The sequence below is a fragment of the Theropithecus gelada genome, chromosome 16 (genome assembly GCF_003255815.1).
Source record: "Theropithecus gelada isolate Dixy chromosome 16, Tgel_1.0, whole genome shotgun sequence".
In the NCBI taxonomy this organism is placed as follows: Eukaryota; Metazoa; Chordata; class Mammalia; order Primates; family Cercopithecidae; genus Theropithecus; species Theropithecus gelada.
The window spans coordinates 38,068,321-38,082,071 of NC_037684.1; the positions used below are offsets into that span (position 1 = coordinate 38,068,321).

The 13,751-nt window shown below is 46.0% G+C and overlaps 1 protein-coding gene across 1 annotated transcript in view; it reads right to left on the bottom strand.

Moving 5' to 3' along the window:
- PECAM1 (platelet and endothelial cell adhesion molecule 1) overlaps positions 1 to 13,751 on the bottom strand; it is a 67,195-nt gene that overhangs the window by 34,804 nt on the left and 18,640 nt on the right. The window contains exons 5-8 of the mRNA XM_025361830.1: positions 11,185 to 11,460; positions 8,184 to 8,432; positions 5,097 to 5,372; positions 1,051 to 1,338 (exon numbers count right to left, since the gene is read on the bottom strand). Coding sequence (XP_025217615.1) covers positions 1,051 to 1,338; positions 5,097 to 5,372; positions 8,184 to 8,432; positions 11,185 to 11,460 — 1,089 coding nt within the window. The remainder of the gene's footprint in view (positions 1 to 1,050; positions 1,339 to 5,096; positions 5,373 to 8,183; positions 8,433 to 11,184; positions 11,461 to 13,751) is intronic.

Genomic DNA, 13,751 nt, shown 5'->3' on the forward strand with positions numbered 1-13,751 from the left:
AAAACAAAAAAAATTTTTTTTTTTTTTATATAGGCTCTTCCTCTACCAGGAAGACATAACATCAGGCTTAAGCAACAAAAGTCAGACTGATTCTCACAGCTCTTGTAACTGGCAGCTTGCCAAATACCTCTGAGGGGTTCTGCACTCAGAGCTGGTGCAGAAATGATTGTTTCTGCTACAAATAGAGGTCAGCTCTGGTCCTCAAGGAGGGAACAAACCAGCTTTGCTGGGGTAGACTTTTTTTTCTTTCTTTTTTGAAACAGGGTATCACTCTGTCACCCAGGCTAGAGGCTGATCACAGCTCACTGCAGCCTCAACTTCCCGGGCTTGAGCAATCTTCCCACCTCAGCCTCCCGAGTAGCTGGGACTACAGGAGCACACCACCACACTCGGCTATTTTTTGTTGGTTTGATTTTTGAGGCAGAGTCTTGCTCTGTTGCCCAGGCTGGAGTGCAGTGGGGCAACCTCTGCTTACTGCAACCTCTGCCTTCTGGGTTCAAGTGTTTCTCATGTCTCAGCCTCCCGAGTAGCTGGGATTACAGGTATCAGCCACTGCGCCCAGCCTATTTTTGTACTTTTCGTAGAGACAGGGTTTCACCATGCTGCCCAGGCTGGTCTCCAATTCCAGGGCCCAAGTGGAGTAGACTCCTTTTTGGCGTGTATGTTCAGTCCTCTTCCTCTCCAGGAAACCACCCCCACCCACATAAGTGGGCTCCCCAACCATGTCTGTTCTGCGTGACCCAATCCACTTGGCCACAGGTGGTCTGTGGGTAGATGTCTGACCCAAGGTGACTCAATGGTGAGTCTTCCAAGAATTTGTAATTGGAACAATGTGACATTCTTCCAATTCCTTATAATAATCAATTCCTCTTTTTTACTTAATTCTAGTGGGTTTCTGTCACTTGCAACCAAGAGCCTGGAGGACGTTAAGTCTCCTAGCCTTCAGTCACAAGAGCTAAACTCCCCCCAACTCCCTCTTACAAGGGGTGTGTTTTCTGGTCTTGCCCTTGGGAGCCCACAGCACAGCTTGCTGTGGAGACCCTGACTTACCTCTGACTGTCAGTATTTTGCTTCTGGGGACACTGGAGGCATGGTTGGCTCTGTTGAAGGCTGTGCAGTAATACTCCCCCTCCTGCTCCTTGCTAGCCTTCGGCTTGGTCCAAAATTCCTGGGTGGCATTCAAGGTCCTTTGGTGGAAGGGTTTGCCCTCTTTTTCTCTGTAAAACCTATAGGTGATGGGACCAGATCCTTCATTCACAGCGCATTGCAGCACAATGTCCTCTCCAGACTCCACAACCTTATTTGACAGGATAGAAATCTGGACCTCATCCACTGGGGCTGAAAAAGCAGGAAAAGGATTCACACTGAGCAAAGAAGGGCAGAGGAAGAGGAACATGAGACAGCCACCACTCAACTTTTTTTTTTTCCTCTGAGACAGAGTCCCACTCTTGTCACCCAGGCTGGAGTGCAGTGACGTAATCTCGGCTTACTGCAACCTCTGCCTCCTGGGTTCAAGCAAATCTCCTGCCTCAGCCTCCCGAATAGCTGGAATGACAAGTGCGCACCACCAGGCCCAGCTAACTTTTTGGATTTTGTTGTTGTTGTTGTTGTTGTTGTTGTTGTTTTAGAGATGGGGTTTTGCCCTGTTGGCCAGGCTGGTCTTGAACTCCTGACCTCAAGTGATTTGCCCACCTCAGCCTTCCAAAATACTGGGATTACAGGCATGAGACACCATGCCAGGCCACAAACAATCTTGACCCACTGCCTTCTCTAGCTATCGGCCATTTTTTCTCCTTTTTCCTTTATGCTTTGACACCCTTATTTCCCACTTTCTTGTTACCCCTGAAATCTGACTGCACTCTTGTGTAGTCACGATCTTGTGACACTGCACTCTATCTCAAGTTTTGAAGAAACTGGGAAGGTCACCTGATTCCCCAACCAATGTCCCTGAGTCCCCTGCAGATTAAATTCAGTGGTAGATGCTCTTCCTCCAGGCTTCCAACCTCGGGCTCTCCACAGCTTTGCTGCTGCCCAGGCCTTACTGTGGAACTCAGCTTTTTCTGGGCTTCTTGGCTTCCTCATGACTCTGATTCTCTTCCTTTCTTACCTGGCACCCCTTTCTTATTCACTGGTTATTCTTTGTTTTGCCCTGAAGTATGAACTTTTTGCAAAATTCAGTCCTCCGTTTTCCGTCCCCATTCTCCTCCTGGGTGATTTCATCTACATGCAGAGCTTCTGTCTCCGAGCCACTGATGCCTAAACCTATGGCTCCAGTCCAAGTTACTTTCCTGAACTCCAAGTTTCCCTTTTCACCTGGGCATTTCCACCTGGAAGCCCAGCCAGCCTCCCTCCCTGTAGGTCCAAGCAGAACTCGGCTACCTCCTGTATCTGCTTTTCCTAGCTCCATCCTCAACTACCAAAATTCAGATCCTAAATTGTCTTCCCAAGTAGACTTTCCTTCTAGTGTGAGAGCAGATGGTCAGCGATGGTATTGTGACTTATGAGTCACTCTGCTGTGAGTGCAGGCTGTGGTAAGACAATGGAAGAAGCCACGCTCTGGGCCTGGGACACCAGTGGGCTCAAATCCCAGTCCTACCACCCACCAGCTATCTGCCCTAAGCCTCACCTGTGTCATGATAGAACAATGACAATGCTATTACTGGTCTTCTGCGGTTATTGTGAGTTTCCATTGGAGCAATTTACTACAGTACTTCACACAGGGTTGCATACATGGTCAGTAAATGTGAGCCACTAATATCGACCCAGTTTAAACCAACAGCTTCACATGGGCTTCTGCATTAGCCTCTAACGTGCCATGAGGTCTGAAGTCCCCATGTCTGCTCCCTGACCCAGCCACCAGGTGGATCTTTCCGAGAACTTATTTGCATCCTGTCCTTCCTTCCATCTTTTGGCTTTTCACTGTACGCAGGACAGTTCCCTACTCCTGAGACTGGCACCTGACGCCCTTCACACTTAGGCTCACCCACTTTTTCAACTCATATCCAGTGATTCTCCATTCCCAACGTCCAGCCTTTGTTTCCAGCCATCTGATTTGGCCACAGTCCTTTTTTTTTTTTTTTTTTTTTGAGATAGAGTCTCACTCTGTCACCCAGGCTGGAGTGCAGTGGCACGATATTGGCTTACTGCAACCTCCACCTCCTGGATTCAAGCGATTCTCCTGCCTCAGCCACCTGAGTAGCTGGGACTACAGGCACCCACCTCCACACTGGGCTAATTTTTGTATTTTTAGTAGAGACGGGGTTTCACCATGTTGGCCAAGTTAGTCTCAAACTCCTGGGCTCAAGTGATCCACCTGACTCGGCCTCCCAAAGTGCTGGGATTACAGGCACAAGCCACCTGGCCGCGCAGTCTTTTGAAGTGCCCCGTGGAACCTTTGGCTCATATGTCTGCTGGAGATGTTCAGCCATCTTCAGCCTTCTCTGGCCACCCATTCTCAAGCCCTGGCTCCTCGCCCAGCTCTTTCACAATGTTTACCCACTGAAGCTAGATGACGTCTGACACACCCTAAATTACTATCCATCACTGTAGGGATATAGTTCATGTGACAATTAACCAAACATTACCTTTAACATTTTTTCTATGCTTATTTGTATTATGATTCAAATGTTTCTCCATCATTTAATTAGGAGATCTTGTGTTTCTTATTACAGCTTTGAAACAAAGAATATGCCTTCTTTTTTGTATGCCTCACACCATTAGGTGCTTAGTCTATGTTAATGTTAAATTCTTTTTTTTTTTTTTTTTGAGATGGAGTCTTGCTCTGTCGCCCAGGCTGCAGTGCAGTGGAATGATACCAGCTCACTGCAACCTCTGCCTCCCAGGTTCAAATGATTCTTGTGCCTCAGCCTCCTGAATAGCTGGGATTACAGGCACACACCACCACACCCAGCTAATTTTTTGTGTTTTTAGTAGAGACAAGGTTTCACCATGTTGGCCAGGCTGGTCTTGAATTCCTGACCTCAGGTGATCCGCTTGCCTCAGCCTCCCAAAGTGCTGGGATTACAGGTGTGAGCTACCTCACCCAGCCTATGGTAATATCAATTGAAAAGGTATGGCTACTGTTAGACTCTACATGAACAGAAGCAGGAATCCCTCTCTCCTATTCACATCCATCAGCAGCACGTGTAGATAGGCAGTTACTAAACAAGAAGGACGAAGAGGAGGAATCCTTATTAAACTTTTTACGACAGGATGCAAAATATCTAAGACATGCAAGCAATGGCACTCCTGAGGCCTTCTGAAAGGCATGAGATAGAGGCTTAAAGTAAACTGTCCACCCCCAAGACAATGGTATATTTCTCTTGAGTATGATGAGAATTCCAGGCAAATGTTAGTAATTCCCATGAGATCACAGCCTGTAGCTCTCATTGCTGTGGATTTCACACAAGACAGGGTTGCCCGGCTAGGAGTCACAACAGCAGAGACCTGATCTATAATTCTCAGAACAGTATATCTGAAAAGGAGAAAGTGCCAAGGGAGCCCAAATGCAAAACTTCAGTGCTTTCTGCAGTCAGGACACTTTCATGCTTATCATATTTTAGCAGTTCGTTGAAAGGTTCTGGAAAGAGATTACATTGTCTTCATCAATAGCTCCCAAATATTTTCCAGCCTCCTTTACTGGGCCTTGGTCCTGCTTTGGTGCATATCTAGTGTATGGACTTTGCATAAGCACCCACTACTTCTCTCTCTCTCTCTCTTTTTTTTTCCAGATGGAGTTTTGCTGTTGTTGCCCCAGCTGGAGTGCAACGGCGCATCTTGGCTCAGGGCAACTGCTGCTTCCTGGGTTCAAGCAATTCTCATGCCTCAGCCTCCCAAGTAGCTGGGACTACAGGCGCCCCCCACTACGCCCAGCTAATTTTTGTATTTTTAGTAGAGATGGGGTTTCACCATGTTGGCCTGGCTGGTCTTGAACTCCTGACTTCAATGATTTGCCTGCCTTGGCCTCCCAAACTGCTGGGATTACAGGCGTGAGCCACCGTGCTTGGCCCCCTACTTCTCCTATTTTTCCCACAGTCCCTGGGCATGAATGAATGCCCCAAGCCCACATGATTTCTTCTCATAGCACAGCAACTTACCTATCACCTTCACCCTCAGAACTTCACTTAACATTTCGGCGTGGGAATGGCAGTTATCCGCAACACACTGGTATTCTACGTCTTCAGTGGGGTTGTCTTTGAATACCGCAGGATCAGTTGAGTTCTTGGTACTATTCTCCAAAATTTTGCTTGTTTTCAATAGCTGATAAGAAATAGGTGAAGTTCCACTGATTGATTGGCAACTGACTTCGATGGTCTGTCCTTTTATGACCTCAAACTGGGCGTCATGAGAAATCCTGGGCTGGGAGAGCATTTCTAAAACAGAGGGAGAAATAATCCAAAAGGCACTGAAGGTACAAGCAAAGCATCCAGCCCAAGAGTTTCTCCTCCAAAGCCTGAGCTTTGCTTTCTGTCCCTGCTGTAATTTCAAATGCCTACCTGCCTTATTTACCTTTATAGGACACCTATGAGACTGACAGTCTGTGTGTGTGTGTGTGTGTGTGTGTGTGTGTGTGTGTATTTGAGACAGAGTCTCACTCTGTTACCCAGGCCGGAGTGCAGTGGTGCAATCACAGCTCACTACAACCTCCCGGAATCAAGCAATCCTCCCACCTCAGCCTCCCGAGTAGCTGGGACTATAGGTGCACACCACACCTAGCTAATTCTTTATTTTTTGTAGAGACAGGGTCTTGAACTCTTGGACTCAAGTGATCCTCCCACATCAGCTGCCCAAAGTGCTGGGATTATAAGTATGAGCCACCACACCTGGCCGAAGATATATATGTGTGTGTGTGTGTGTGTGTGTGTGTGTGTGTCTGTGTTTTGAGACAGAGTCTTGCTCTGTCACCCAGGCTGGAGTGCAATGGTGCAATCTCGGCTAACCGCAATCTCTACCTCCTGGGTCCAAGGGATTCTCCTGCCTCAGCCTCCCGAGTAGCTGGGATTACAGGTGCCTGCCACCACACCCTGCTAACTTTTGTATTTTCAGTAGAGAGGGGATTTCACCATGTTGGCCAGGCTGGTCTCAAACTCCTGACCTCAGGTGATCCACCCACCTTGGCCTCCCAAAGTGTTGGGATTACAGGCATAATCCACCAGGTCCAGACAATATATGTGTTTTTAAATTCTTCTCAGTCAGTCATGGTGGCTCATGCCTATAATCCCAGCACTTTGGGAGGCTGAGGTGGGTGGATCACCTGAGGTCAGGGTTCAAGACCAGCCTGACCAACATGGAGAAACCCTGTCTCTACTGAAAATGCAAAACTAGCTGGGCATGGTGGCGCATGCCTGTAATCCTAGCTACTAGGGAGGCTGAAGCAGGATAATCCCTTGAAACCAGGAGGCAGAGGCTTTGTTGAGCCGAGATCATGTCATTGCACTCCAGCCTGGGCAACAAGAGCAAAACTCCATCTCAAAAAAAAAAAAAGAAAGAAAGAAAGAAAAAAAACTCTTCTTAATGCTTCAGTCTCTTAACAGATAAGAATTATATTAGGTCATTATTTAGGCATTAGGTTATTTAAACCTTATACAATGAGATTTCCTCCTCCCAAGAACAAAAAATAAAATAAAATGCAATAACACACATTTGTCTCTTGCATTCCTGCCTTTTGAGTTAGGTGGTTAAAGCACTGAAAATAGGCTAAAAATCCTGCTTCAGTTGAAGCTATAATAGAATCTTAGCTTGATAAAACACAGTCACAGGTTAAATGAAAGGATCATAACTGAACAATATAGTGACAGTGACAACATAACTGGAGTTCTTTTTTTTTTTGTTGTTGAGGCGGAGTCTCGCTTTGTCTCCCAGGCTGGAGTGCAGTGGCCGGATCTCAGCTTACTGCAAGCTCCGCCTCCCGGGTTTACGCCATTCTCCTGCCTCAGCCTCCCGAGTAGCTGGGACTACAGGCGCCCGTCACCTCGCCCGGCTATTTTTTTGTATTTTTTAGTAGAAACGGGGTTTCACCGTGTTAACCAGGATGGTCTCAATCTCCTGACCTCGTGATCCGCCCATGTCGGCCTCCCAAAGTGCTGGGATTACAGGCTTGAGCCACCACGGAGTTCTATAATCATCTAGAATCTCACCACCCAAAGTGTGGTCCAGAGACCAACAGCATCCACGTCACCAAAATGCTAGTTAGAGATGCAGAATCTGGCCCCATCTGGGCCTAAATTACTGATTCAGAACCTGTATTTTAACCAGGTCTTACGTGCACATTCAGGCCTGAGAAGCCCAGCTCCTGGTGGTCAAACACTTACATTCTGTCCACTGGAAGTCTTACCCTTTTGGGTTAGCCAGGTTACAGATTGAAAAAATGGAATTTTGATATTCTTGGCTGGGTGTGGTGGCCCACGCCTGTAATCCCAGGACATTGTGAGACCAAGGCGGGCAGATCGTGAGGTCAGGAGATCGAGACTATCCTAGCTAACATGGTGAAACCCTGTCTCTGCTAAAAATACAAAAAAAAATTAATCAGGTGTGGTTGCGGGTGCCTGTAGTCCCAGCTAGTCGGGAGGCTGAGGCAGGAGAATCATGTGAACCCAGGAGGCGGAGCTTGCAGTGAGCCCAGATCGTGCCACTGCACTCCAGCCTGGGCGACAGAGCAAGACTGCATCTCAAAAATAAATAAATAAATAAATAAATAAAAATAAGAAAAATAAAAATACAAAAATTAGCCAGGTATGGTGGTGGGCACCTGTAATCCCAGCTACTCGGGAGGCTGAGGCAGGAGAATCGCTTGAACCTAGGAGGCAGAGGTTGCAGTGAGCTGAGATTGTGCCACTGCACTCCAGCCTGGGAGAGAGAGTGAGACTCTGTCTCAAAGAAAAAAAAAAAAAAGTTTAACATTGACTAAGTAGTGTTTCCTTCCTGACCTTTTGGGTGGGTACTTGTTCCAGGAGGCAGAATCCTGCCAGAATCTTAGCACGTCAGAGGTCACATCATCGTCAGTGAATCAGTGCTCTGAGCAGGAGTACCTCCTTGTTTCTTTGGCCTTTTGATTTCACCCTTCTCTCCCTCTAGTTCTTACCCTGCCTGAGTCTGCTCAGACCGGATAGGGCGGCAGCTACAGATAAATTTCCTTTCTCCCATTCAACCCCGGATGCCTTCTGAGTCAGCAATGATATACTCACCACATACGACTATCTGGACTGTGTTGCTTTTCTTGACCACTTTGTCAATACCTGCAGTGCAGATATACGTCCCACTGTCCCCCTTTGAGGCTATCTTGGTGAAATTTTGAGTCTGAGACACAATCGTGTCTCCCTTCTGGATGGTGAAATTGGCTGGAGGTGCTCCTGGGATGGAGCAGGACAGGTTCAGTCTTTCACCTTGGTCCAGACGTGTGAAGGAAGTTTCCAGTTCGGGCTTGGAAAATAGTTCTGAAACACAGTGAGTGGGAATGGAGCGAGATGTGTCTGGCCACCACCCTAAAAGCCCCTTCCTGGAGAGGCCCTTGGGTCGGGTGCTCTTAGCAGAACCAACTTCCAACTTCCAGCAAAAAGTTTTCCTTTGCTTCTCATATACCTAATGATCACCCCAGTAAGGAATTAGGGTTCATTCTTTGCCTAGGATTCCAATGGCAGGTTTTCCTTTCTTGTTAATCCAATGTATTTCAATGACAAGGATTAGAAAAGTTTTGCCACTTGTGGTCAGGTGTGGTGGCTCACACCTGTAATCTCAGCACTTTGGGAGGCAGAGGTGGGTGGATCACCCAAGGTCAGGAGTTGAGACCAGCCTGAGCAACTTGGTGAAACCCCATCTCTAATAAAAATATAAAATTAGCCAGGCATGGTGGTGCCTGTAATCCCAGATACTCAGGAGGCTGAAGCAAGAGAATCCTTTGAACCCAGGAGGCAGAGGTTGCAGTGAGCCGAGATGGCTCCACTGCACTCCAGCCTAGGCAACAAGAGTGAAACTCCGTTTCAAAAAAAAAAAAAGAAAAGGAAAGGAAAGTTTTGCAGCTTGTAATGCAGCAAATATTGATTCATGAATTCACTCATTTATTTATTCACTCACTCATTTCACCCCACAAGTATTTATTGCAGGTTCTCTCTGTGGTGGGCCCCTTGCTAGAGTAGCAGTGAATAAGAAACAGTCTCTGACTTCAAAGTGCTTACATTTAGTGGTTGATTTAGATGCACTGTTTGTGGCAGAGCCCATAGAAAAACCACTGAACTGGCAGGACGTGGTGGCTCATGCCTATAATCCCAGCATTTTGGGAGGCTGTGGCGGGCGGATCACAAGGTCAGGAGATCAAGACGAGCCTGGCCAACGTGGTGAAACCCCGTCTCTACTAATAACACAAAAAGTATCTAGGTGTGGTGGCAGGGGCCTATAATCCTAGCTATTCAGGAGGCTGAGGCAGGAGAATCGCTTGAACCCGGGAGGTGGAGGTTGCAGTGAGCCAAGATTGCGCCACCTCACCCCAGCCTGGGCAACAAGAACAAAACTCAGTCTCAAAAAAAAAGAAAAGAAAAGAAAAAACACTGAACGTAGCCTTGGGGAATCAGGGAAAGGCCTCTTGGAGAAAGTTATCCAGGGAAAGTGTCTGAGACAGAATGTCTCAGTCCATCTGGGCTTCCATCACAAAATGCTGTAGACGGGCCTATTTATGTCTATGAATTCTTCACAGGTAAAACCGAGTCTTAGGTAGCCCTTTATCCCCAGTTAGTTGCCCAGCATACAGAAAATGCTCAATATGTGTTGAACTTGTACTTTTCTTTAATGAGATAATATAAATTGTATCAGTAAAAAAATACCATGAGTCATCAAAATGTAAGTCATGACCAATATTTACTAAATTGCTAACACACACTATAGACCAGCAGGACCCAATGTATATGCCAATATCCCAGTTGGGTAGTTGGCAGCCTACCTATGGTGCTGGGGACTGTTGCTGACACTGCACACTCAATGCTTGTCACATAGGAGGCTTTTAGTAAATAAGAGAACAAATGAATGAATGAATGTATGAACGCAGACACACGAGAACACCTTCACCGTGCAATCAAGAAGTGCTGACTCTCTCTGTCCCCTGAAACATTGTCATCCAACACTCATTCCCTCATCCAACATATATGTATTGACTTCCTACTGTGTGCCAGGCACTGTTCTAGGTGTTAAGGATGTAGCACTGAACAAAATAATGTTCCTGCTCTCAGCGGCTTACATTCTAGTGACTGCATACACATAATAAACAAGAAAGGTAGAGTATATTTTTGGAAAAACATACTCTACCCTTTTTGGAAAAAAAGAAAAGAAAACGTATATAAACCCATCATACAGTGTTTGACGAAGGGTAATTGTTCTTCTTTTTTTCTTTTTTTTTTTTTGAGACAGAGTCTCACTCTGTGGCCCAGGCTGGAGTACAGTGGCACAATCTCAGCTCACAGCAGCCTCTGCCTCCCAGGTTCAAGAGATTCTTGTGCCTCAGCCTACCGAGTAGGTGAGATTACAGGCATGCTGCCATGCCCAGCTAATTTTTGTATTTTTAGTAGAGATGGGGTTTTACCATATTGGCCAGGCTGGTCTCGAACTCCTGGCCTCAAGTGATCTGCCCACCTTGACCTCCCAAGTCCTGGGATTACAGACGTGAGCCACCATGCCCAACCATGTTATCATTATTTTTGAGTTTACTAATGCTTTCTCATTTGTGGCCCTATCACAGGACCCATGTCTGGGATCTAGCATAGTGCTTGTCACAGGGGATAGAGAAATATGAGAGAGGAAAGAAAACATTAACCAGTATTCATAGAGTCTTACTCTGTACAAGTCTCTCAGCTCATGCTTACAGCATAGTTATCTCATTATAGCAGTCCTAAAAGGTGAGTGCGGTCATCATCACCATCTCACAGAGCTGCGGCACGTTCAATAACTCACCCAAGGTCACAGAAGCAGTGAGCGGCAGGGTTGAGTTTTGGTGCTGCAGCCTGTACCCTCAACAAGCACAGTGGACTGTTAACTTGCTCTGCACTGGCTTCTTCCCACGAGCACCAAAGCCCCACCTGAGCACATCCATTCAGATAAGCAGGGGCAGAAAATGTATCAGCTCTCTTTGGCCATGCTGGATTGCAGCATATTGGCTCCTTGAGCCCACCAGATGCCAACACCCTCCCGCAGCGGCAGCCCTACCTGTTACGTTGACGATGATGCTGCTGACCTTGGATATGCGGCTGGACTCCACTTTGCATGTGTAGTTGCCATTGTGCTCCACCATGGCCATGACTGAGTACACAGCCTCGTTGCCGTGTCTGCTGTGGGCCACAATCGCCTTGTCCTTCTGAATTATGATTTCTGGAAACTCCTGGGCCAGGTGAGTCACTTGAATGGTGCACTTAATGTGGAGTTGAGCTCCTTCTGTGATCATTCCAGTGGGGCTGATGTGGAACTTGGGTGTAGAGAAGGATTCTGCAAGAGACGAAGGCAACCCGGTTGGACTCAGGTGCAAACCTGGGCAAGAGGAACCTCTTCTGCTCTTTTTGCTGCTTCCCCTTTTCCAACTTCTATTGTTCCTAACTAACTTTAAAAATTCAACCTTTCCTCTCTAAAACTTTTGCCTGGGCTGCTCTCATACCCCCTCCCTTCTCACTCACTCTTGCATCTTCAGGCTTCTTCACTGCAAGTCTCTGGCTTTCTGAAGCTTCCCAAAGGCCAAACACCTTCTCTAGATCTCGCCTGCAGAACCTTCTTCGGATGAATTCAGAGATAACCACTGTATTTAGAAATGATCTTCCTCCTGCCCACTACGAATTTTCTAGGCTCTTGTCAGCACTTCATGGAAGCTTGGCATTTCAGCATGAAGATACTATAGCTTAAAAAAGTTCAGCTATGTGAAATGGGCTGCTTCATGGAAATGCGTATTTAAATAATCGCATGCCTCCAAAAAAGTGGCTTCTAGTCTTTTCTATTTCATTTTTTTAAATCCTGGCCATCACTCACTAAACTGATTTCATGACTCACACAGTTGAAAAACAATTTTGCGGCCGGGCGCGGTGGCTCAAGCCTGTAATCCCAGCACTTTGGGAGGCCGAGACCATCCTGGCTAACACGGTGAAACCCCGTCTCTACTAAAAATACAAGAAAATTAGCCGGGCGAGGTGGCGGGCGCCTGTAGTCCCAGCTACTCGGGAGGCTGAGGCAGGAGAATGGAGTGAACCCGGCGGGGCGGAGCTTGCAGTGAGCCGAGATCGCGCTACTGCACTCCAGCCTGGGGCACAGAGCAAGACTCCGTCTCAAAAAAAAAAAAAAAAGAAAAACAATTTTGCCTGGACGTGGAGTCTTACGCCTGTAATCCTAACACTTAGGAGGCCCAGGAGTTCTAGAACAGCCTCTGGGCAACATAGTGAGACCTTATCTCTATTAAAAAAGAAAAATAATTTTAATCAAGTATAGGTCAGATACCAACCAGGGCATAGGATCTTCAGGGAAGTGGGGATAGGTTCTAGGCTTTCGTTTCCACTTACAACAAAAAAACAAGCCCAGGGCATAAACTGGAATATATACACAGATTCCAACTGTGTAAAATATAGAGTAGGGATATTTAAAAAATGCTAATAGTGAATTTAGAGTAATCTAATACTTTAATATTCATTAGTGATTTTTAACATTATAAAGTCAATTCATAATAAGAAGTTATCATAAAATAATAGCATATGACTTCTCAAGTAAAAGTGAAAAAGGGGAAGGCATCCTTTACATGTTTTAGGACTCTCAAATTTTAGGTCTTCAGGGGAACTAGCTGAAGGGTGTTTTTCTTTCACCCAGATCAACTCCAGATGCACCAGATATGTAAATGCAGGGGAAAAAGAAGTGAAACCACAGCACAGGAAAAGAAAACATAGATGCGTTTTTTCCCTTTAATAATCTTGACATGCGAAGTATGTATGTCAAGACTTTTAAGTATGAATCACAAAACTGAGGCGCCATAAAGAAACAAAACAGGTAAGTTTGACTAACTGAAGATTAAAAACTTCAGCACGGAAAACTTATCATAAAACTAAAAGAAAAATGACCAACTAGAGAAAATATTTGCATAACATCACTGACAAATAACTAATTAATTTATAAAAGACTCAGCTGGGGGCAGAGGCTCATGCCTGCAACTCCAGCACTTTGGGAAGCTGAGGCAGGAGAATTGCCTGAGCTAAGGAGTTTAAGACCAGCCTAGGAAACATGGTGAGACCTTCCATCTCAAAAAAACATATTACAAAATATTTTTTAAAATAAAATAAAGGTGGCAGTCGCAGTGGTTCACACCTGTAATCCCAGAACTTTGAAAGTCCGAGGTGGATGCATCACGAGGTCAGGAGTTTAAGACCAGCCTGGCCAAGATGGTGAAACTCTGTCTCTACTAAAAATACAAAAATTAGCTGGGCATGGTGGCAGCCCCCTGTAATCCCAGATACTCGGGAGGCTGAGGCAGGAGAATCACTCGAACCTGGTGGGCAGAGGTTGCAGTGAGCCGAGATCGTGCCACTGCACCCCATCCTGGGCGACAGAGTGAGACTTCATCTCAAAAAAATAAATAAATACAAATAAAAATAAAGGGCTTGAACAAATCCAATCAGGAACAATAAAAATGATTTTAGTCAAATTTACCTATCCTGTTTCTTTATGGCACTGGAGTTTTGTGATTCATAATAAAAATGACAAGCCATATATGAATAGGCGGTTTACAGGAAAAAAATGTAATAGATGAA